Source organism: Centroberyx gerrardi, chromosome 21 (assembly GCF_048128805.1).
Source record: "Centroberyx gerrardi isolate f3 chromosome 21, fCenGer3.hap1.cur.20231027, whole genome shotgun sequence".
Lineage (NCBI taxonomy): Eukaryota > Metazoa > Chordata > Actinopteri > Beryciformes > Berycidae > Centroberyx > Centroberyx gerrardi.
Window position 1 is genome coordinate 3,703,753 of NC_136017.1, and position 25,614 is coordinate 3,729,366.

Here is a 25,614-nt window from a genome sequence, read left to right on the forward strand (position 1 = left end):
ATTACCTGTGTATGAATCAGACATGTCATTTTCACCGCATCAGTTAAGTAGCTTGTGTGTAAAATTGTCCCCCATCTGTCTGTCAGAGAACTGGGCGGGACCATGTTTCACCACCAAGCTCCTCCCCAATCACTGTTGTCTATTAGACAGTAACGGCTACAACAGGTATCCGAGGGAGGCGGGGCTTAGAGTTAGAGTGAATTGTTTCGCAATTTCTACCAAATATTCTCATCTTAGACAAAGACACATTTCAACAATTGAACTTTGGATACATAAATACAGTCTGTTCTGCTTTCGGAGCGCTACCTCGATCACTCACAATGAATTTTGACTTTTCACTTACTTGTATGTGATTTTACTTTTATTTTTGTGCACATTGCTGTATGTATCTGTCCACACAGCTTCTATGTTTGTCATGCTTACTTGACTTTAAATCGTAATGGGACTAACCTGGTGAAATAAGGCTGAAACAAAAAAAAAGACTATAATCCTGGAAATATCCAAGTGTAAAGAAACCTATATGGCTGCAGCTGTGATTGAGGCTGTGTAGAGCGGGTCACATTGTGCTGCTGTCACTGTGTTTTGCAGCAGAGGAAGCGTGTTTCCTCTGGCTGGCGGAGGTTCGGCTGCACTTGTTACAACATCTCACCACAGCAGACCGGCTGGAGAGGAGCCAGGCAGGAGATAAGCAGAGCTGCTGCTCACACAGCAGAGAGGAGCAGGTAGGAGACGGAGGAGGGAGGAGGGAGGAGGGAGGCGCTATGTTCCGAAATGCTACATATCCATTTTTAGGAAGAATAAATGTCCTCTTCCTTCAATATATTCCTTTTTTTAGTTCCTTTTTATTGCAATTGTAAGAACTTCAAAGTTTAATATGTGTATAATGATGACGTTTTATTCCTGACGATAGTGATGAAGTGAGTCGCCTAGTGATACAACAACAGAAAAAAATAAAAATAGTGAAAAGTAATTTTAGAAAATAAAACGAAATGACTATTTAATTGAACCCCATTCAATTAGTTATTTCATTTTATTTTCGAAAATTACTTTTCACTATTATTTCATTTATTTGTTTTATATTTATATACAGTACATACATAACCTGCCTCGTCTACTTCTACTTCAGTTTGTGATTTCCTACGTTTCCCAGAATGCCTTTCAGCCCGCCCCCCCTGCACCCAGAGTATGGGCCTGAACTTGTTGCATTCAGCTGTGGGTTTTATCTGTAGGTGGAGAGAACAATAGTAATAGCAGAACGTTTTTTTACGGTTGAGAAACAGTGACAGCTTCCCCCTTACACATAGCTCAACCTGTCTAACCTGGTCTCTCTCTGGCGGCTCTAGAAAGAAGCCCTCGCTCTTTCATTCTGAGGGACTGACACCAAAACCTGACGTTTACCGCTGAGGTTTTACATCCTGAAACATTTTCGCATGTCAAACTCCATTGGAGTTGCTGGAACGTTTGGCCAGTTACCCATGAAGAAGAAAAATACAAACTACTAAGTGGGCCCAGAGATGCAAGGCACATCGCCAAGAGCTGTTTTAAATAGTACAAGGCAGAGTTACCTCAGACGGAGGCAATGAGGACTGAGCAAAGATCCAAGCTTCAGCCTGTGGATAAATGGAATAGCAATGAATGCTGGGATTCAGCCAAATGGGTCTCAGAGAGAGTTTGTGTCCCAGTAAAACACAACGCTACCTGTCCGCCAGGAACACAAAGTAGTAGAAAAATAATTGACTTGAGTTGGAAAAACAGAAGAATTCAAGAAAGAGTGCTAACTAGCTCCCTGGTTACCTGCTGCTGCACCCTTACAGCCAGAATCACAGTCAAGTCTTGGCCAAGTCTCCCTTGAAAAAGAGACTTTTCAAATAAAAAAATAAAGGTTTAACAAATAAATAAAAAGACAGCCCCTTCAGGTATTATTGCTACATTCAAACCCCAGTGACTTTCTCAAACCAATTTGAAAGATTGTAACATTTCTTTGTTTACGAGGCAAGAGGATAACGGATAATTGCGGTCCTCAGTTCTGATTGGCTGAGACGTTCAAAGTAAAATAAAATACCTGATAATAAACACACCTGTGTGCAATTTGTGTGTTGTGCAATTTAAACATTAATATGCTCACCAAAAATCACTGTTTGTACCGGCACTACATATGTTGGAGAAGGAGTGATATTTAAAGCTGCACAAGATTTTCATCTAAAAATACAGCTGTGTTAATCACAAAGTCGGGCAGCAGCAGACTAATTAGACGCTGTAGATTCTCCCTGTTTGCTCAAATTAAATTCTGGAGTCGGTTGGGTTACTGGCAGGATTTTTTTTTCACCGGACAAGAAGTGACGAATCAAAACTGAAGAGCAAAATATAAACTTGCCTCGTAAACTGCAGCTAGCGAGCGCTCCGTCCAGAGACTTTCTCCTCCTCTGCCCCTACCAGCCACAAAGAAGAAGAAATTTCAGTCTAAGGTGTTAGCTGACATCACGATTCACGATTTCTGGGTATTGAAATCCTCAAAATTCAAACAGTTACCTGTCGCTGCCTTTTGGGGGCGCCAATCTGCAAAGTTGCCTAGTGCAGCTTTAATCATTGTTGTCATTAACTACAACTGACTAAAAATAAAACATCTGTGGAACAATTGTGGGGTTTTTTTGTATTACAGTGTCTTGCCAGTTTATAGAAGCAGTAAGGCACTTGACGCCGTGCTTACAGTGAGTTTACAGCAGCTAACAGTGTTGATAGGCTCGACTTGAAACAAGCTAGTTGCTTAAAAAACTGAATCCTACTGAACAGACTCCTCTCTCCCTCCCTGTTCCCTGCTGCAGATCATCAGACAGCTGGACTGTTTTCAGAGAAGCTGAGGATTAGCAAAATATCGCCTCCAATTATCTCTTGCCATTCCTTATCCAATGTAAAATATGCTACACCTGCTGTTTGGTGAACAGCAGGTACAGATTCAGTCTGTATTTGTGGCAATAACATACAGATCTTATTGATTATCAGTTTATTTGAATATAATCTCAGCTTTCTAGTTGATCAGCTGCCTTCGTCTCTTCTCTCTTCTTCTGGCCTTCAAGCTAACGTTAGCAACTGAACGGTTAGCAAACAAAGCTTATAGCATATATTTAGAAGCATTGTTCATACAACTGTTTTATTCTAAAATGCTAAAATGCGTTGTCTTACAATCATAAAGACATTTAGCTTTATATATCGCTGTATAAATCACAATATCACAGCAGTGAAGCTAATAGACAAAGAACACCGTCAAGTTTTGTCACGTGATGTCATTGAAACTCTGGAAAATTAGCATGCTAAGAGGATTGTGGGACATTACAATTGCAGCTAAGGAGTGAAGATCTAAAGTTAAAGTCAGTTTTTTACAATTATACAACCAATTATATTAATAAGGTGCAGTATAGAGGATTGAAGTGTCTCGTCTCCAGTTGCCCTGCTGGATTTGGCTCGACTGTGCCGTGGTTAAAAAAAGAAACTTTATTCTTTTTAATAAGCTGTCATATCGCTGTTTATACCTTACTTCACCAAGAGAATTGCAATTATTGCCGCTTCTACTCTACTGCTGAATGTGAGTGTGTGGCTTGAGCAAAAGATTAGATGAAAGTCACATGATGCCTGTGGGGAAACGGAGTAATTGGAGATGAAAGCTGTTAAGTGTGCTGTCCCACCTTAGAAACCACCGAGTGTTGCAGTACAAACAGCCTAATTGGGTATAATCATGTCAGGTGTTGTGGTTTTGAAACTAAACTGACGCCTGTAATTATATGCAATGCATTACTCAAAAGCCACAATTTATGACTTATCATTTGACGTTTGCTTTCTTGATGTTTTTTCCCCTCTTTGTCTTACAGGGTGACACATTTGAGGGAAATTCTTTCATCTTACATGTTTGAATTTCTTCTCTTCTCTCTTCCCATTCATTCATGAATTGAATAGAAAATGCATGGTAAATACCAATTCACTTCCTGGAGTTGGAGTAAGAAAACAAAATGTGAAACAGAATTGAATTCCATGAAATTCCAGTTCTAAGAGAGTTTGTCTCGACTTGCTAAACATTATTAATGAAACATTATGAATCAAATAAAAGACAAATTCAACAAATCAAACACATTCAATCATAATGTGTGGATTACCATGACATGTTCTGCATCAAATACCAGCTGAAAGGAACATTTAACATTTTATGATTTTCAGTATTGATCATATATATAACATGTAATCTCAGATATGTGGTGAGAAAAAACAAAAAACATGGAATTTCACAGTATGATATTTGAATTAAATTCCAATTCTGTTTCCTGTAGATTTTTTTCAAATTCCAATTCCTCAGTTGAATTGGAATTGATGAGTTCATTCATGAATTGACCCCAAGCACATAAATTAAAGGTCCCATATCATGTAAAGCAGGACTCCCCTTGCCTCTGTGATGATAAAGGAGTTGGATGTGTATCTAAACATGGTGAAAGTATCAAAACTAAATCCACACAATCCATATTAGAAAAGCGAGCCTCTAAACGAGCCGTTTGGACTTCCGTAACTTTGTGGCGTCACAAAGGTTCGCTCATTATCATTTCTGTAAGAAATAATAGACTAACAAAGTGTTTTTTTCAAAGCGGTCGAGCGGTTGTCATCGTTTATTACCGGAGAGTTTTCCCTACCTGTAGCCGCCGGGCCGCGGCGTCTCACGTTTCACTCTCGAAACGGTTAGCCAATCGGAACGGAGGGGTCGTTAATATTAATGAGCCTTAAAGACACGGCGACAGAAAACAGCCTGTTCTTGGTAAGGCTCAGAGAGATGCTGGAAAATGAACGTGGAGAAATGGATTGAGAGTGTTTTTGGTACATGACACCACACACACAGCTTTGAATGGACCTCAAGACACAAAATAAAACTCTGGAAAGTGGAGAATATGGGAGCTTTAAAGTAAAACGAGGACTTGTAAGCAGCAGAGAGAAAGTGTTTGTTGTGCAGCAGCTGCTGTGGGTTTCCCTCCTGTCAGCTCGGCCTGCTGCTGCTGCTCGCTGTGAGGAAACAACACAGTGTTTCTGTCTTATCTGCTCCGCTCCGCTGGGGCCGCAGACGAGCAGACATCCAGGGAAATCCCACCCAATAACTAGGTTATCTGTGCTGCGTGTCGCCACAGTATATATCCAGTATACTTCATGCGTTTTGGAGAAATTGTGATATCTGAAATTTTCTTTTTAGTCAATATTGATTCCATACATAGGTGTAATTTTCATTTCAACTTTGGGGGAGACATCACTACTGAGAACTGCTCAAGCCACTACAATTATATGTGTGTAATATACTGCATGTAACCTTTTGGCACTTAAGTTAACTTAGCTGATAAGTTACAGATGCTTCACAGTGCATGGCTAATTAAACTCAGTTACAACTACATCTTTGCTTAGAGATCACCTGTCAATCAAACAGTGTGGGCGGAGCTTGGATTTTCCGCTGCTGCAGTTTGAGTTTCTCTTCTCTTTGTCTGTTCAGTCATGGTGGCTATCACTGCTCATGCTAACTACCCAGTTCTTCTTCTGTTTATTCCAAACAAACCAGAAACGTAAAATCCTGAAGTCCTGTGGGATTTCAGGTGATTGGCACAAACAGTATTCTCTTATTGGTCTGAATATTATCAATTGAAGAGCCAAGTTTGGGGATTTTTTGAATATTATTCTCGGTATAGGTTTCTCATTCGTAGGTGAATGTTTTCCAAAAAGAAAATCGGGATTATGAAAACGTGGCCATCTGCAAACACGTCATCAAAACAATCAGTGTCAGATGTTCACTCCTCTCTCTGACAACAGTCCACAATGCTTACATCAGCTCAATATTTAATGTACAGACTGTCCCAGTAATTAACAACTTCTGGTATAATCCAGAAGACTGTCAACCTCCACCAACGCTGAACAATTCTCCATCTTGCTGTTCCACCCAAACGCATCACTCCTATCACTTCCATTTGAACTGCAATTGATTTCTTGTCTCAACAAACTTCACCTTTGAATTTGGAGTCAAGTCTCTGTCTCCGTTAGTTTCATAGTTGTGACTAAACACCGATAATCACATCAACACCAAAATCGAATCAGTTGTTCCTTGGCCCGAGGCCGATCTGTCCACCAAATTTCATGGAAATCCGGCAGTATGTTTTTGCGAAATGCTGCTGACAGTCAGACAAACTAACTGACAGGATGAAAACACACACACACACACACACACACACACACACTTCACTCCTGTGTATTTTCTGATTAACATACATTAAAGATATGGAAACATGAAAGCAGCCAAATACTTTCTTTGTATCTTTGTATGGCCAGATGAAGAGTTTTGTTATAAAATGAGATAAACAGAAAACAAATGAAGATTCCTGCACACAAAATTCACCTCTGCTGCTGTTGACGTTTTGAGGTGTGACCAGCAGGTCAACTCTGCTCGAATCCCAACTCAGTCTCAAATCTTGAGGCACAAGTCTCAAGTCAAGTCTCAAGTCAAGTCTCAAGTCTAAATGTAGAACAGCAAGTCAAGTCAGAACAAATCAAGAGTCCAGTATCAATTTAATATCTTAAAGAAAACTAAATATCTAGGACTTTTCAATGCAATATGGTTTTAATAGGATAAAAACTTGGGAAGAGCATCATGAGTTTGATTTCTATAATCAGTTTCAACTTCAATAAATTCAATCATTCCATACAAATTCAGAAAACAGAATTTAAATTCAGTCGTCCGCTGGAACAAATCTCATCGCTTTCAATCTAAGTCATTTACACAAACACAAGATCTCAAGTCAAGACTTTAGAAACCTTTTCAAGTCATCAAAGTACAAGTCAGAGTCAAGTCCCAAGTCACCAGAACCCAAGTCAAGTCCAGTCTCAAGTCTTCTCTTCATGCATCAAGTCAAGTCTCAAGCAGTTAAAACTGTGAGTCCTCACCTCTGTGTTTTGGTGTAAATGTCTTGATAAATGTCTTTTTGTTGCCTATGTCTGATTTGATGAGGATCCTATAGTGTTCACGCTTCATATTCATCATAAAATTAAATATCCACCATATGAATAAAGTGCTGCCTTCTCTCACAAAATGATCAATACGACACAATGAAACTAATCATGCTACTTTTTAAAAGGATAGTGGGTAATTTAAGTGCTTGGTAGACAAACTGATAACACTTCTCCAGACTGGATCCTCTATATTTTACCGATACTGAATCACGGACTTCAGGTAATGATTTTTTCACCCTCAAAATCAATATATATTGGAATAGAGCTGGTGAAATATTGGTTTGTTCAGGTCAGAAACACGCTGTGATATTAAATGTGGAGTGATGCTTCCCCCTGCTGGAAGAAAGCAAAATCACAGGTTTGACTGCATGAATCCAAATTAACTATTCTTTCTATTTTTTCTCCTAAACGCACTTCTCTTATCCCTGCATTCAATCCATCAGTTTTAATTCATTTCATCTTATGATTAAGATCAGCTGAAACTTTATTGATCCCCTCGGTGAAGTGAAATCAATGCAGCAGCAAAAGGATTGAGCTGAAAAAAAAGAGACTAAAAGAGAACAGAATTTTATTGTCTGGATCTTATTGTTGTTGTTTTCCACCTTGTTCTTTTCTGTTGTCGTTTAGTTTTTAGTTTCTGTTCTTGAACTCAGTTGTGTCTTTGCTCATCTCAGTTTTGTTGTTGGGTCTTTTTGCCTGGAAGTGAGATGCTTTAATTCGATCTTTTGTATAGCATCTGCATAAATTTGTCATTTCTTTCTCTTCTGTGTTTCTCAGCAGTGAAATACTTGCAAAAACTGAGAATATTGGTGGATCTTTGTGAGACACAATTGTTTTTTTTTTTGCAAAAAAAAAAAATAGCAATTAAGAATTATTTGGCTCATTCAGATGTGAGTCTCAGTCACTGAGTCTCAGTTTGCTTTCAAATCACCAAGTTCACTTTTTAGATCCAAACTCCCATTGACATTGCGTTGTATTGAAAAGGGGGCGTGGCATATTTGCATCCGTGCTACATAAACTGGTCATGTGACCCAGCTGGCCTGGTGATTCTGGCTCTGGAACCCATTCAAATATCGTTCTTCTTCTATTGCTTTATGGTCACAGTACTGCCCAAAAAGCAGAGAAAGATATATTGTATTTTACAACTGAAAATGGGCTGCATCCCCCTTTAAGATGATTAGCTACATCCAAAATGGCAACTTAGGAAAGGCCTGCAGGATAAATAAATTCATAAAAGTTACAAGTTATGGATACAATTAAAAGAGTAACAAATAAAACACTTACTGGAGGCACAGAGTCAAACTGGAACTCAAACCAGTCAGCCAGGGAACAGAGAGCAAAGAGAGAGAGAAACTGATAAACTAAATTAATAAGGAGCAGCTGGGCAACTTCCCCAGGAGGGAGCGCTTCTTTTCCTCTCCCCTGTCTGGTTGGTCAGGTGAGCGCTGAGGCTGGTGCAAGAAATTCCTCTACTGACAATACTTTACCACCTTTTAAATAGGGAGGTAAAGCCAACGTCACATCTGGTACAGACTTTCCTACTTTATACAGCATTAATCACAAAACAGAAGCAAACTATGCAATGACTTCCAATATGTGACTGGATTTTGTTCCCACTTATATAATCTGAGGGGCAAATAAAGCACAAATACACAAGTTTTGATGTCTTGAACATCACAGAGATCAAGTAGAACTTCATTTCCCATCATACACTTGATTCACTTGAGGTATCCATGTCTTCCTCTGCTTGATGTCTGATGTAGATCTATAAAACAAACATTCACTTTAGGTATAAAACACCTCATTTCAATAGTAATTCTACTCTCTCCTATCTATCTAACGTTAACAACCTGGACGACAGATGAAGTTTTGGTGTTTTATAAAACTGGATGATGTCACCCTGCCACGATTAGAGACTCCTCCATGTTGGAGGTCAGCATGCTCAAAGCAGCGTTTCTATTGGCCAGATGTGAGAATTTGCAGGTCAGAAAACATTGTAAATGGCCACATAATGTTAAGTCCTCTAAGTTGATTCATGATGGGAACTGAAATGACTATATAGGCCTTTTTTTCACCAACATGGCTGACGTTCTTCCTCAGGTTATAGATCGGTTCTCAACGTTGCCAGCAATGTTAAGAAGCTAACTTTCTGTCTCCTCCGGCTCTGTCTGTGATCACTGATTTAGAGTTTCATTACAGCTTAAAACCAGATCTTTCTGTTCCTGTTGTCAGACGACTGCAACACTATAAAAAAGATTTGATGGAGGGTCACAAAATGCTGACGGCACAAAGTGAAGTTTGCGCAATTTCAATCAGGAAGACGTCCTAACTCCACCCGCCTCTCTCTAGTTTCATTCATGCTTTCTCTTTACCCAATCACAGCTGACTTTCCCTCTTTTTCCAGAGAACCAATCAGAGTTAGCCGTCACTTCCCTCTCTTTTTCAGAGAGCCAATCATCATAAACACACAGAACTATGCTGTATGCTGCTGTCATTCCAGCTCCTGATTGAATTACCATTAGCGTTGGTTAGCCAGTTAGCATTTTGACTCTCAATCAAATCTTTTTTTTTAGAACAGAAACAGAAAGATCTGTCAGTGATAACACCTGTATTGTGTTATAAGCTATGTTGACACACTAAATAAGTGATCACACAGTCAGAGGAGACATTAACACAGCTGCTAATGGTGAGAACTGATCTATAACCTGCAGAAGAACGTCGGCCATGTTGGTGAAACGGTTCCAGTGGATAGAAAAGTGGATCTGGTTCTACTAGAAAAGCAGAATGAGGCAGTAGGCTGGTTCTTTTTTTTTTTTTGTACTTTGTTTGGAGCGCTGGACAAACTCCCCCACACTGAAGTGCTATACGCTTCTTGTGCCATTTCATTTTAGGAGTTTAAAAAGAAACCTTCAGCCCACACTCCATAACAGCAGCGCTCCCTTTTCACTCAAAAAACGATGAAGATACTTAACCTTCAGCTGCGACTGGTCAACAGTGGCAGCCTGTGAATTGAATGTGAATAACTGGGTGAACTTAAAGCTGCAAGTCGCCTTCCCTGGATGAAATCAAGGCTACAACAAATCAACAAGGGAGAGAGAGCAGAACTGAGTTGTTGCATGGGTTTAATATAGTGCTTCAAAATGCCATCGAGGACCTTTTACACCCTTTACAATGATCAAGAAAAGCCCATTGTACCAGTACTGGCGTCAGTTCATGTAGATATATCCCACATCCTAATCAATAGGACAGACAGTGAAACAGAAGTCGACGCGGCGCCCTCTCCCAAGACAGATCCAAATATTGCACAGTGCTTACGATGAGCCGTTTTTTTCTCCACCTCCCAAAATAAAAAGTAACGCTTTAAAGCCTTGTAAACAACTTGCCGCAGTCGCCTCCCGAAGCTGTAGTCGTCCGAGGAAAACCACGGAAACCATGGCAACCGCGCTTTGTTTTCCCGCGCCGACGCTCTCAGACTCCCGCAGAGATAAACGTGGATTGCTGATAAACCGTTTTCTCCGTTGTCTACGTGATATTTTGCAAGGCTGCAACAACCGATACATTCAAAAACAAAAAAGTGTTATTGCGATACATTAGTCAAACGATATTGTTTTTTCATCATGTGGTTGTTTTTCATATGAAGAGTTTCATTCCAAAACGCTGTATATCCGTTGCTACCTGAAATAATCAATATTTCAAAAGCACAGGTGATTCTTCCCAAACCATTATGATTTTGTCAGCAAGTCGTAAAATGACTCATTTATAATAACCCAGAAAGTAGTTTACTTTCATTGTCATTTTTTGGAAGAGTAGGCGTCGATATTTTCAAATTGTGGATAGATATATAATCGTTTTTGGAACCAAACTCTTCATACGTTCATTCATTCAGCAAAGATTCATTACAGTTTCTCCAAGGACATAATATTCAGACATTTACAAGCTGGTGATATTACATCCCAAGTGCCATGATAACTTTTGGAATAGAAACGACACAGAAATAAAGACGTGAGATTTAACTGGATATTCCTGATTTAGTTGTGCCAGGTGTGTTTTTTTCACCTATTTTATAGATATATATATGTATATTTATCCATGTTGTCACCAGAACACACCAGCAGAATATCAGCAGTAGAGCCGGGGATTGGTGGAACGTTTTCCATACCGATACTGGCTCTGATTCTTCGATTCTTAGATAATTTGATAGCATTTCTGGAATGATACTTCTCTCCTTTCTGTGTGAAATTAAACTGCATTTCATGATGTGATACAGTAAATGATAGTCCATAGTAACAATTGTTCATACTGTCTGCTTTTCTAAATACAATCAAAGCATGCTCAATTGATTTTCTCACCTGAGAGCCCTTTCCAAAAAAATAATCATTTAGAAGCTTTTGATGCCTTTAAAATTGATACTAATAAATCGATATGGTACCAGTCGGTAGAGTTTTTCAATACCCAGCCCCACAAATCATCAAACAGAAATAAGACATACACCACCTAACATGGAAGTTTGGCTTGGGGGGGGGGGAACGAAGGGAAACCGAGTGCATCTTCCACATCGAAAAATACAGAAAACTGAAAAGAGAAAAGAGACAAACCGAAGGAGACGAACTCGCCTCCCGCAGGATTCCGGTCCGGTCTTTCTGCTGCTTCCTCCTCCCTGCGGAGTTTGGTGGGACAGCGGCCCCTAGTGTCCGAGAAGAGGTAGTGCCACGCGCTTCACAGGGAAGTTGCAGAGGAAGAGTTGCGTGTCAGTAGAGGCAGACTCGGGTCGAACAACAAATATGTCTTTCAAGCGTTTGTATTCACCTACTTGGAGGGCCGGACGGGTGGGGTTTACAGCCTCCAAGTTAGATAGATTCAGATAAGTTCAGATAAATGTATACTTATTTGCATTTCAGATACTTTTCTGCAATTGACAAAACTTTCCCAGGGTTCCTACAGGATTCCTTGTAAGTCTGGAAATGTTTGGTAAAAGAATTTGGTCATTTCCAGGTCTTGAAAAGTCTGGAAATTGCACAAAAAAAGTTTGGAAAAGTATGGAAAAAACTGGACTGTCCCAATATTCATACAGATACAGTTTGTGGTTATCTGTTATCTCACATATTCTGATATCTCTAGACTGATATGGCACACTGCAAAAATCTCCATCTTAACAAGTCATTTAGTCGATTAGAGACCTAGAATAGAGTCCTAAAATCGTAATTTTCTTAAAACAAGTGAAGAAATCTGCCAGTGAGGTTTGATAATTTCACTTGTTTCCAATGCAAATTAACTTGTTTGAAGAATTTAGTAGAATCAAGAGTCATTTTCTTGACAGCAGTGCAGTGATCTGCCTTATTCTGACTGGTTTCAACAGACTGACACTCATTTCTAGAAAACTCCTGAAACAAGTGAAGCTGCATTGGAAACAAGTGGAGTTATCTCTCCTCACTGCAGAATGTTTCTCTTGGTTTAAGAACAATAAGATCTGAAGGCTGAATATGAGACTGAATGAAGATGGAGGTTTTTCGCTTTGCAGAGTCAGTAGGAGCAAGACGACTGAAGACTGAACACCAACCAGGAACTCTGATTTCTGCACCTCTTAGTACGGTTCTGTGTGGTAAACCCCGCCCATACGGCACCTAAGCAGGCCAAAACAAACCGTGAAGAGTGTTTGCGGGTGCTGTTTGGCCCGGGTCTGGGTGTAAGTTGCGGTCATGGCACAGGGGATTGTAGAGCTACATTACAGTGGGGCCCATTGGGCTTCTTATGTGCGCACAATAGGATCTTCTTCCAAACAGTATTCGCTCAAGAGTTTGTTTTTTTTGCAGTGCGCTCCCTCTGATCTCTCCTCCCGGATCAAAAATGGTATTTGCAGATTCCTTTTCTGGTTTGTTTTATGTAGCGGAGAGGCCAGATGGGTGGAGTTTGCCACACAGGAGAGGATCATGAGTGTCAGGACGTTTAGACAATCACAGGAAAGTATTCAGGATCCTTTTCTGTAATGGACAACTTCCGTAACTCTCTGAATTGTCCTGATGCAGTTAACCCCACCCATCTGGCTCTCCGTGCAGCATAAAACAAGTGCTTTTTTGATCACGGTCTGGTCCGTACGCAGGTGATCCTCTGTCTTCATGTGCTCTGAACAACAGTGCTTCTTCTTCTTCTTCTTCTTCTGCCTTTCCCAGTCACTTGATTGTCTGTCACTCTCTGTCAGTGGATGATGACCTCATGGCACGGAGCGGTTGTGAGATTATGATTTTTGTCGTATTGTAGAGCGTTTGCATTACAAGCCTTCACTTGTTTCCAGCTGTTTTTGAGTGTGTTGCGAGTTTAAAAGGTTGAGGTCGGGGTCACGGTGGTGACCCGGGGTGAGGGAGGGAGGGGGGGGGGGGTCAGAGTAAGGATCCGTCCCAGGAAGGAAGCGTCACTGCTGGGCCAGCAGGGCGTTGCGGTTGGCTTTCATCTTCTCCAGGCGTTTGGAGAGGTGGCTGTTGCTGGCCTCCAGCTCGTCGATCCGGTCCAGAGCCGACCTCAGCTGCAGGGAGACAGGAAATATTGTATGTTCACACAAAAAACGATTAAAAAGATTTTAATAGCGCCGCTTGGTACCAGAAGTATCCAGGAAAGCACAAAGCAATCAACAGATACATAAGAATGAACCAAAGACGGACTGAGGCGCTCTGTTGTGATGAAGGGTTAGTTAGTTAAAAAGTTAATTGACCTGCCTGGTTAAATAAAAAAAAAAAACCTTTATTTCACATTAGCAATTTGGATAAATACAAAATGACCAATGCATTTCAGCTTGAATGAGCCTTGGTCACATATTTTTCTTTCTATTTACATTGTAAATAAAGGATTTTAACAAACCTAAAATAAAGGATTTTAACTTTTGTTCGTCACAACAGAGCGCCTTCGTCCCTGTTTGATTTTTAATACATTTCTCTATGCTTTTGATATGGTTGTTTTAGATTGTAATGGATTGTAAGTGGCTCAGGTAGGGCTGCTACAAATATTCAACTGATTAAAAAAATTAAAAACACTGTGTTTCGAAAAACAAGCACTGTGATTGGCCCGAAGGTCCAAACACCTCCCAGCCGGAAAACTTTGGTCATAAAACGAACCGAGCCAGTAGTTTAAGCTCCTAAAACAGGTACAACCACCGGTACTGCTCTGGATTTATTTTACGTCGTCAAATTCACAAATTTCTTCTGTCAGGAGACTCGGCGCTAGTCAAAAAACGTTCATGGCTAAAGCCCCGGAAGTCCGATGCTGTTGACGGGAGCAATGCGCCATGGGAAAAACAGACAGACAGACAGACAGACAGACAGACAGACAGACAGACAGACAGACAGACAGACTGTACTGCTCTCACCTCTCGCTGCAGCTTGCGCTTCTCCACCTTCAGCTCGTCCTCCACTTTCTCGGAGCTCTCTGACGCCGACTTGTAGCGCGTCACCTGACCTTCCAGACGAATAATCTGAAGAGGAGGAGAACCAAGGAAACTGAGTCAAAAGGATTTGAGCTGTTAAAGAAGCCATATTGTTTTTAACTGCATGCATTGCTGCACAACTCCAGTTTCAGCCAACAGAAGTGACAAGGAAAGGTCTGGTGGTTGAGAGAAAATCCTACAAAATGAAGAGCTAGAAATAGAAATGAGAGAAATTAGAGCCATGGAGAAGAACATGTCCGCACTTACATTTTGCTCCAGAGCGGTGACTTCTTGTTCCGATTTAACCAGTTTGAACTTGAGATCGCTGATCTGCCTGTTGGCATCTCCTGTGTGAAACAGAAGAAAATTATTATAACAACTGAAAATCTGTTGTTGAAATGTTGGGTGACGAATTCTGAAATCTTGAGTGTTGTAAATTTGGCATTTGAGAACTTGGTGAAGTCATTTGGTCAAATTCTTTTACTAGTCTTGATAAAAGCTTGACAAAGGAAAGCTTATTGGCAGTCAGGCTCGGTGTGCAGGTATTCTTTATTCCTTTTTTATTTCCTTTTTATTCCTTTTTTTCTACAGGTGACGACGGCTGGTAATTCTCCAAAATTTCTCAGCCACTTTCAACTTGATAAAACTGGATATTTAGAATAAAACACGACTTTCAACTGATGGTTGGTTACCTGCCAAAGCGTCAGGCGAACTTGACAAGCGTACCAGCCACAACTAAAATTTCCCAAAATTGAACTGGTGTTAATTTCCCAGCCTGGTGTCAGGTGAACATGAAGCAGTTTCTGTCTGGCGGTGTGTAACTCACTCTGCAGGTCCAGAATGTGAGAGTCCATGCCGTTCTCCAGACCGTCTTCCTCCGGACTGAGACCGTCCGTCCCGTTCTTCTGTCTCTGCTCCAGCTGAGACTTCAGACGCCTCACCTGCACACACACACACACACACACACACACACACATAGAGTACAGTCAGCACGCCATCCTGTGGGAGTTTATTTCCTGATAATTTGTGTGAAATGTTTAGATTTATTATTAAAGCTCCCATATTCTCCACTTCCCAGAGTTTTATTTTGTGTCTTGAGGTCCATTCAAAGCTGTGTGTGTGGTGTCATGAACCAAAAACACTCTCAATCCATTTCTCCACGTTCATTTTCCAGCATCTCTCTGAGCCTTACCAAGAACAGGCTGTTTCTGTCGCCGTGTCTTTAAGGCTCATTAATATTAACGACTCTCTGTTCTGATTGGCTAACCGTTTCAGTTTTGGATTGTGTGGATTTAGTTGGCGACCGTGCGTTTTGATACTTTCACCATGTTTAGATAGACCATCCAACTCCTTTATAATCACAGAGGCAAGGGGAGTCCTGCTTTACACCATATGTAGAACAGGATTCCCTCAAAATAAAGTTTGATTGATTGATTGATTGATTGATTGATTGAAGTAACCTGACCATTCAGGACTCATTGGGGCTTCAGTAAATCCCATATTTCCCACATTATATTGACTTGAAGGTGTTGAAATGAGTAGTTTTCTAAATGATGTTCATTAAACTCACCTGATCCACTAAACTCTCCCTTTCATCAACCAGTTTCCTCAGCCGGAGCTCTGCAACACAGAGAACAGATCGTCATGAATACAAAATAGACTAGAAGATCTGAAATGCAAGATATACTGTAGATCAGTATTGATAAATAAAGAGTGCAATATTCAGGTAAAGATAAATGCAGGATTTTGACAGCAATATATGCCAGACAAATCTCTGGTTACAATGCAAACCAATTCATAATCAAAATAATAATTCCCCCTGTGGACAATAAGGGAATTAAGGCTTTATTGTGTTATCCTGTTGTTTTCTTTTTGCTTTGTTTTAATATTTGGTGTGTTTTTGTCTATTTTAGCAGAACTGTGCATATTTTTCAAGATGAAATTGCCAAATAGTGAAATCATCTATCTATCTTACAAGTACAGAATGTAACAAATGGTATATATAGTATATTATAGTCAAAATCCTGCACATTGTCTTTTAAATAATTTGCCTTTCAAATGAATTTATATTGGACAAACAGCTTTAAATTGTTAATTATAAACAAACATTATATTCAAAATCACTAATTATAAATTTAAATATTATTGAAATTTTATTCAGTGGCTAAATTATGTGATTCTTAATTACTACACTAACACTGAAACCCCACAATCATTGAATTAACATTTATTTTCCCCGTATTAAGAATAACTTTTCAGACATTATTTGATTTAATTAGATTTTACAGCTGCTTACCCCTGCAAAGCGTATGAGCAACACCACTGTCAAGAAAACTGACAATCATCTTATGAGAGATGACAAATGCTGATGAATAAAACACTTTTCAACTAAATTACTTTGTTAGCTAACCGTCATTTATTTGTTGGCAGACATTTAATAACTGATATGAAAGTAGAAGTTTTTAATTCATTTATAAATGTTAAAACATGAGTCATTAAGTGTCAGATTTTTAAGAAGTCTATTCTATTGATCTAATAAATCCTTCTTTACATTGGTGTTTTTTTCTGAGAAACTGGCACCAGCTTCCTGTTTACATTTACAACAAGCACTGAAACAATTTCTCTCAAATTTGAATGCTTCATACAGTTTGTTCTTATTACAGCTTATAGACAAAGTGATTTAATTCCCATTCAAAGCAGTCACAATATTAATTAGGAACCTGCAAACAATTATTCACAAAAAACACTGAAAACTCTCATTTCAGGATTAACAGGCTTTGAAAAATCTTCAGAATTTTCAGTGTAAGATCTGTCTGGCATTTCCTGCACCTTTGATATGGAAATATATGAATTCAAATTATGAAAAGCAGTCTTTGTTTACAAAATAATTTCAATATACAGTAATACTGAGAACAGAATGAATGGGAGGAACAAACAGAATAAAAGCATACATGCCAAGCAAGCCATTTACAGTAACAACAAAGTTACAATAAATTCATTGATAACAATCAACTTGACAAACAATTGAACATTGCTAAAATTAACAATTTCCAGAAATTAACTGTAGTTTGCTTCATTATGTTGCAAACCGATTGTTTCAGATTTAAGAGAAATTCTTCACAAGTTAACTTTTGTAAAACTAAGAAACCTTGCAGTCATTTTTGCCCTTGTCTTTTCTACTGTCCAAAGAAAATCCTTTTCTTCCTCTGCGGTGTTTCACACTGGTTGCCACCGGAGGGATTTCTACGTCTTTAACGACAACCTCTGCTACTGGTTGTTCTGGTGCTATTGGTTGCTCTTCCTCGTTTTCGGCAAGTACGCTGGCTTCCTCGCAGCTGTCCATGTCTCCAACTGATGTTACTGACGGCTGCTCAGCCTCATTATTTCGTCCCGGAGACTCGTCCGTTGTCACGTCCGCTGCGCTCTGTCGCTCTTCCATAATTATCCCTTCTTGTCTTCCAGAAACAGGGAGGCCCATCATCACCAATTCGGGAACAGCCATCTCCTTGATTTCATCAGCAATCATTTCTATCTGTCGTCTGGCCTTTTGTGAACTTTTACCGGCATCATATGAAGGCACCGTTAACGCTCGATGCCTTGTACGCCGTGTCTCGTTTGGATCGTCTAGAACCATCTCCAGGCGGTTTTGACCTCTGGGACAGATCTTCAGTGAATCAGGGATCAGTCGTTCGTTTGGTTTAAAGACATCTTCTGTGATGGTATCACTCGTCGTAAAAACTCTGCTCCTTTTATCCTTTTTGGGATTAGTGGATGCGTCCAGCAAACCCTGATCCAACCTGGACCCTATTGCTTCAGTAAAGTAGGAGTCGACGAAAACAAGATCGGAATTGTTCGTCATCACTGGATCACACTGATTTTGCCGATTACCAAGTTCGTCTCTTTCAACATCACAGCCCCCCATAAATTCAACAGAACAAGCCCCTAACGGTTCTACTGGGGAGGATTTGATTTTTACGTCAGAGTCGCATGTGGTGGACGTGAAACCTAAGATATTTCCTGGTGTTTCTTGGTCACTGCTTGCTTGACGATCCCGAACCTTCTTCTGAACTGTACCGGTGGAACCAAATGAGTCCTGGGGAAGGTCATACGTTTGAGGACCTACCGCCATTGTTGGTAAATTCAACATCTCTCCGTCTACGTTTGAGTCTTTCGTTATTGCAGAGTTAGTTATTGGCAGATTTCCAATAGTACTCCGTTCCACATGTAAAGGATCTCTGCATGATTCCTGCAGAAGCTGATGTGGGCGGGTTCCACTCTTTTCTGGTGAGTTCTTGATTGCTATTTCACCCCCTGTAGTTAGTTTAATATCCACTGCATTTCCTTTTAATGCATCATCAACCTCTGCCTGATCACTAAATATATCCTGCTGATCATCCTTCACATCATGTGAGGGTTTGTTCTGCATCTGATCAGACACATTTTCCGTGGGATTCCTCTGCATCCCCTCCAAATCTGATACCCACTGGTGGACAGAGCCTGGGATTTGAGGAAGGATTCTTGAGATTTCAGTGGCAACATGCTGATTTTCCATAAACCCTCTCACCATGCTCTGAATAATCTTTTCCAAACCATCCCAACTGTTCCTAATCTCATCAGGGACAAAGGATGAAACAGTTGTTGACATTGGTATCTTTACTCGGTCTTTACATTCTTGATGTTCCAATGTATTGTCTTGACTTCTGTCTTGATGCTGTGAAATCTGGACAGCTTCTTGCCCTGATTCCTCGTCACATTTATGAATCATCTGGTCCTTCAATTCCTCAGGCGTACCTGACCTGTCATCAAAGATTGCCTCCTGCACTAGCATAGATGTATCAAGCTCTGTGGTTTTCACTTCATTTTCAAAACTTGATTCTCCAGATGCTGCAGAACTAAAAACATCCTGGTTACTAAAGATAGTATCTTTGTCTTGCACATCTGCAGGATTCTGTACACTTTTCTGTTGTTGGTTCTGGAGACTTTGAGCAGCAAATGTCTTATTGCTTGGCACATCATCATAATCATTGGAAATTGTCTCATTCTTGGCCATAGCTGTGAGATGTTTCGTTTTTTCGTCTTCATGACTTTGACTATCAGAGCCTCCGCTGTCAATCACAGCCAGCTTGTCACCCAACACAGTGTTGTTTTCTGGGCTTTGACTACCTAAGGTCCCACACTTAACCATAACCTCATCATCAAAAATTACGTTCTTGGCGGATTCTGGTGTGACAAGCTCATTACTTTTCTGTTCTTTCTGTTCTGTACTTTTCTGTTCTGCACACAAAGCTGAAAGAACATGTACCACTTCCTTGTCACCACAGACGTCCTCTTTCTTTGCTTTTGTTGTCAAGTGCCTTGCAATTTTCTCTTCAGTCTGGAAACTCTGATCGATAGTGGCTGCTCGCTTTAGCGCAACTGCCTTGTCACAAGATGAAGTCTCATTTTCTCCCACCACTGCAACATGTTCTCTTTGTTGCTGTTCATTCAGAACGTTTTGTTTACCAGATACTATTGCTTTGTTATCAAGGATGATGTCCTTCGCAGGCCGAGGTGTAACAAGCCCTGTTTTGTGTACTACTTTAGTACTACTTTCAATGCAATGGCTACTAGAAGCTCTGCTAATAGGCCTAACTGCCTCCTCACATTTTCGCTCGATTTTGTTCCTCTCTGCCTGGCTTAGACATTCAGGCTGACACACTACTGGAGTTCCTCTTAGATTTGCTTGAATTCTGTTATTTTTGTTGTCATATGATTGTTCCACCTCCATCATGATGGCTTCTTGGCGTGATGCTGCACAGAATTCAAGCTCCTTTTCTTCTGAGCGTTCCTCGGGTTTGGCTCTGCCTTTCAAAACTAGGTCATCACTAATCGATCTGGTGATTGCAGGTTTCGCTTCACAAAGCTGTACGGTAGGGGCTGGCTGGGTGTGTTGTGTTTCTTCCTTCCTGACTGAGGGTCTTTCAGTTCTGTCATCTATGATTGGGTGTTTTTTAATTCTTTCATTTCTGGGCAGAAGGTTTCCATCACGCCTGCTTTGATATTTCTTACTTCCTTCATATTTGATCGGCTCCTTTTCACTTCCTTTGTTTCTGGGTTGTTTTCTTATGCCCTCATATCTAACTGGATGTTTTTCCTTTTCCTCATTTCTGATTAGATGCTTTTCCATTCTGGCTGTTCTTTCTCTTGCTTGTTTCTCCATTGCCTTTATTTGTTTTGATGTATCCGGTTTAGTGTGTTCAGTGATGAAGATGAAGTTCAGTGACTGGGACCTTTTATACTTCCTCTGCGGGTGATATAGAATGTTCTCCTTTGGAAGTTTACTGCCCTCTGCTGTCTTGCCCCCGCCATAATGCAGCCGCTCCCGTGCTTTCCCTGGAAGACCATGGGGAGAAAATTGGAGGACGAAGCACAGTTCATTAGTTCGAGATGGACAAGTAGAAAAATGAAAGTTATTGTAAAAATGTATGATTGCCTGTATGGTGGGAATTAACCCAGAGCCGACTCGACGAGAGATGAATCAAGGTCTTGATCACAGGAGAATTGGAGGAATCAGAAATGAGAACTTGATGAGTAAAGGACAATGTTGATTTTAATCTTCTGGAGGATGAAGTTGACATTGCAAGAAGTGTTAATTAGAGGTGGGTGGAATTTCAAAACATCCAGCCTAGGCGAAAGTCTAAATTGATACAAATCATCAATTGTTCACATAGAAATTGAAACTTTAGGAAACAAAATTACAAAGTTGCACAAAGTTGTCAGTCACATTTAAACATGAACAAAACAAGAGTTGTATTCCAAAATGTTATATTTTAAAAAAATGTTATGTGAGGTTCATCATCAAATACCTTAAAAATATAGCCAATCAATTCTGTAAAAGTGTTGTCAACTTAAGTTTAAGAACTTAAGTTACCTATTACACTTAAAAAATGCTTTAGTCTTTTGCTATCAATTATTTTATGAGAGCAGGCTTAAAGTTTCAAATTGTGGATATCTCATTTTGGAACAAAACCCTTTATGTGCTGATGAAATACACTATGTTAGTTATACACAGGTATACATGAATATGAGAGTAATTAATCGTGGTTCTTACCGAGCATGCTCTCTCCGCCACCATGAGGTGGCTCCTGAGCCAATCGGGAGGCAGAATCTGCGCTGTGGTCGTCAGGCTCATCCTTTACTGTCTCCCCATTGGTGGTGACCTCAGGAGAAAGCACTATGCCGTGTTTCTGTTTGGGAGATATGAAAGAAAAGTGAGTAAACCACTATGTGATCAAAATGCATTTATTACTTTGTAAAATGGAAACACAAATTGGAGGCACCCATCAAACCTGGAGACATTTTTGCTACTGTCAGTTGTTGAAATATAATCTGTTTTGTGAGCCTGATCCAAACCAGACTCTGTGACTCTTTGACCCAAAGAGTCTGGGAACTTTCTTATATTTTGCCTACAGTGAAAGCGTCACTAGAGGCGGGTGTTGTTGTGATTAGATCATTTTCTTTCTGATTAGTTTTGTCATTCAGTGATTCGACCTCCCCGGTGTCTGCGGTGTATGTGTACAGTGGTTACCCCGGCAACCGCTCAGCTGATGTTGAGAGAAAGAAAATAGCAAATTTATGACATAGCCTATATGTTCACGGTGCTTAATTCCCAAATCAACTGTGACACTAGCAAAACACCAGGGGAAAGCACATGCAGATGATGACTAAGCTTAAATCATAATTTATTCAACAACATAAATGGTGTGGCTTTTTTGTTGAATAATTTATGATTTAAGCAACAACTTGACAGTTTGTATAACAGAACGCCACACTTCAATGATGAAGGGTGTCTCCTAAATGTGTTTAGAAATACATGGGTGATGTATTGACGTTCGACTACGATACACATGCGTAGTTACTGCAGTTTGTTGGCACCTTGGCCCTAAAACAGTACTCTGTACCTTGAGCAAATCTCTGAGCCGGACCACCTCATCCCTGAGTCGGTCGCGCTCGATCCGCACAATGTCGGACATTTCCCTCTGCCTCTCTAAGGCCTGAGTGACGGCCGAGCGGCAGAGGGGGAAGGCAGCGGTTAGGAGAGAAGGAAGGGAGGAAGGAAACACTCAAGTAGGTGAATGAGAAAGAGCAGCAACAAGCAAAGAGAAGTTATAGTGGAAATGTGTTGTAAAGTTAGGAGCACGTTAAGATAGAAGCCATAAATGCTGAGATTAGGAAGTTAGCAAAGTAGTTGCAGATTGGAGTTTTAGTTCTACAAACATTTCTCAGAGGCAGAGCTAGAGAAATAATCTGATTGGTTGAGTTAAACATCAATGGGTGGAGAAATGCTTGTTGAACTAAAACTCCAATCTGCAAACTGAAACCCGAATCTGCGAAGTAGTCAGAGTTGCAGCCTCGTACCCCGATCTTCTTCTCCTTCCACTCCAAGGTTTCCTGCAGGTCAGCGATCTCCCTGGCACAGCTGTCGCTTTTCAGACGGAGCTGACTGACCTCCTGGCCGCAGGAGATGACCCGGAGAAGAGAGGAAGCAAGGAAGGAAGGAAGGAAGGAAGGAAAGATGGACAGAGGACAGGAGGGAAATATCAGCAAGCAAAAGAGCAGGAAGCTGGAGAAGCAGCAGAAGTCAGTACAGATAGAGACCTGATCATGTGAGTGTTTTAGTATGAGCCGTGTGAACTAGGGCTTCACAAAAGTGACAAAAAGGCGTTGTGATTTTGTTTTTCGTTGCTGAATATTATGATCTGAAGTGCAATACATGTGGACATATTTTTTTCTTCATTATTATTGGTCGAAACTTGTAAAAAAGGAATAGAGGGAAAATAAGATGACAGTGTTCTGCTTGAATATAAAGAAAGATTTACACTGCTCCAAACCCAAATCTGAAACAGTAGTGGTGATTTTTGTGTCAATTTGATTTCTCTTCCAGCCGTAGCATGACCTAGCTGTGTGTGTGTTGTGAGTGTTAGTGCTGCTGTTGGTGTGTTGGACTCTGGGAGGTCGGCAGGACTCACGGTCAGCAGTTCTTCACTCTGTTTCAGGGTCTCTCTCATCTCCTTGAACTGGAACTGCAGCACACTGTGGGCGTGTCTCTCCCTCTCATACTCCTGCAGGGACAGAAAAGAGAGTGGACAACGTCTTAAGTTTCATTTAAAAATCAGATCTCCACCGTTTGAAAAATGTGGCACTTGCTGACACAAACGTAAATCCCATTATTAAATATTTTCAGCTATCTTTAGCCCTTTACTTACAAAATAATAACATTAACAGATAATTAAATTGTCTATGCTTTTCAAATATTGAGTAATTAACATCAGATATATAGATATACGGGATTCTGGATTGAAACTTTCATACATATACATAAAGACTTCTGTCAATGTAACAGACATACATATAGGCTGAAAGACCTAGATAATCTAAAACTGAATCCACAATGATATTCAGCTACCAGCTCACAACATAATTACTGTTGGCACTTATGGGAATAGAGACTGAACAGCTACTGAAGAAGGCAGCAAGCCAAAACGTCTCATTGTGCCATTAGTCACATCTTGATCAAATAAATTAAACTGAATGAGAGTTGTTCAGAGCGAGATCTGGCGTTCAAAATAAGTTTCACTCATAGGAAACAGAACTTTTCTACTTAAGTTCATCTTTAATATAGTCTCTCTATATGCTTTTTTCTTAGATAACTTGTATACTTTTCATACATCATATCAAAAATGTATATCCAGAAAATGATGATGCAGTTAATGAGCGAACCTCGAACCGCGAGTCGTTCGCTTCAAGGTCTTCACTTGAAACTTGCTTTAAGTAACTGTAGCTGTGCAGAGTTGTTTGCCTCTTCAGTTTTTAGACGACAACAGAGATTCACTCTACATACTGTATACATTCAACGAAAAACAAGTACACCTTTGTCCCTTTTGTCAACTGTGTCCCTTTGTTTTCTGATTATTATACTTGAGCGACCTGACAGGCCGAGCCCTTTGACCCCTGACCTTGGTCTTGCCGTCGTACTCGCGCCGCGCCTCCCACAGCGACTCCTCCATCTCGATGAGCGCCTCCTTCAGCGTGTCCACCTGGTACATCAGGTTGGACTTCTCGTTGTGCAGCTGGGCGTTCGACACCATGGCCTTCCGGTACTTCTCCTCCGACTCCGCCAGGGAATCCTGCCAGGAAGACAAGGGTCAGCTGGCAGTTTTTACATTAATCGTACAGTTTTCAATGGCACAGATTGAGGGAATATACCGTATATGAGACGAATGAAGGTAAAGAAGTAGTAGTAGTATAGGTAGTAAAATAATACCTTTATTTCTCTGATGGAAGCCTCTGTCTCCACTGAGAAGGACGTGTCACAGCTTCCTCTGCGGGACGAGGCCCCGCCCAGCGAGGCGAGCGTGGCGGCCGAGAGCGTCGACGCCGTCCTGGAGCCCTGAGAGGAAGACCGAACCAACCAATCATCACACAGCTTTACTCTCATCAAATACACACCTTTTATATGCTCTATTTGAATCTACTGAATTTTAGTTTACCCAAGATTCACCTATTATTATTTATGGTATTACTATATATCACAGGAAAAAACAATAACAGTTACCACAATTTTTTATTACCATGACCACCGCAATGTTTCATTTTTCCCAAAAAGGGGGAGCGCTCTAATAAATGTTTTATTCATGTTGCTGACTGAGTTAAAGTGTTTTTGACATTTTCTCCCCCTTGGAAATGCAGGTAAACTAACACTAAATATTGTGTAAATATGAATGGCTGAGAGTAAATTCATGCTGCTATCCATACTGCAGTATCAGTTTGCAGTCCATGAAGTGAAGGAGATTTGCTTACTTTATCCACAAAATCCCTGTCAGGCCTCTCCTCCACCTGAAAACGAAAACATAGACTTGACTGGCTGATTGATTAATTGATTGACTGACTGATTGATGCTCTATTAACAAAGAGACACTTGGGAAAGACAGGCACTGTTCTGTGCATTTCTCTGATGACTTTCCCTCAAAAGAGGCTCAGATGACGCTCCTCTTGACAAAAAATACGAATGCATTTAACACAAACTCACAATTACACACACACAATGGATGCTGCAAGACATGAACATCTAAGAATACATCCTCAAGCTTTTAATGTTTGAATAAAATAACACAGAAGCCATTTTTTTTAGGCCGTGCTCACTCTCTTTC

At 40.4% G+C, this 25,614-nt stretch overlaps 1 protein-coding gene across 1 annotated transcript in view; it reads right to left on the reverse strand.

Annotated features, from left to right (window-relative positions):
• Positions 1-12,239: 12,239 nt before the first annotated feature.
• The window catches only part of lrrfip1b (leucine rich repeat (in FLII) interacting protein 1b), a 48,024-nt gene continuing 34,649 nt past the window's right edge, over positions 12,240-25,614 (reverse strand). Inside the window, exons 11-22 of the mRNA XM_078291027.1 lie at positions 25,265-25,300; positions 24,729-24,854; positions 24,421-24,591; positions 23,434-23,526; positions 22,823-22,915; positions 22,366-22,458; positions 21,516-21,651; positions 15,996-16,045; positions 15,252-15,366; positions 14,693-14,772; positions 14,369-14,473; positions 12,240-13,531 (exon numbers count right to left, since the gene is read on the reverse strand). Coding sequence (XP_078147153.1) covers positions 13,421-13,531; positions 14,369-14,473; positions 14,693-14,772; positions 15,252-15,366; positions 15,996-16,045; positions 21,516-21,651; positions 22,366-22,458; positions 22,823-22,915; positions 23,434-23,526; positions 24,421-24,591; positions 24,729-24,854; positions 25,265-25,300 — 1,209 coding nt within the window. The 3' untranslated portion in view covers positions 12,240-13,420. The remainder of the gene's footprint in view (positions 13,532-14,368; positions 14,474-14,692; positions 14,773-15,251; positions 15,367-15,995; positions 16,046-21,515; positions 21,652-22,365; positions 22,459-22,822; positions 22,916-23,433; positions 23,527-24,420; positions 24,592-24,728; positions 24,855-25,264; positions 25,301-25,614) is intronic.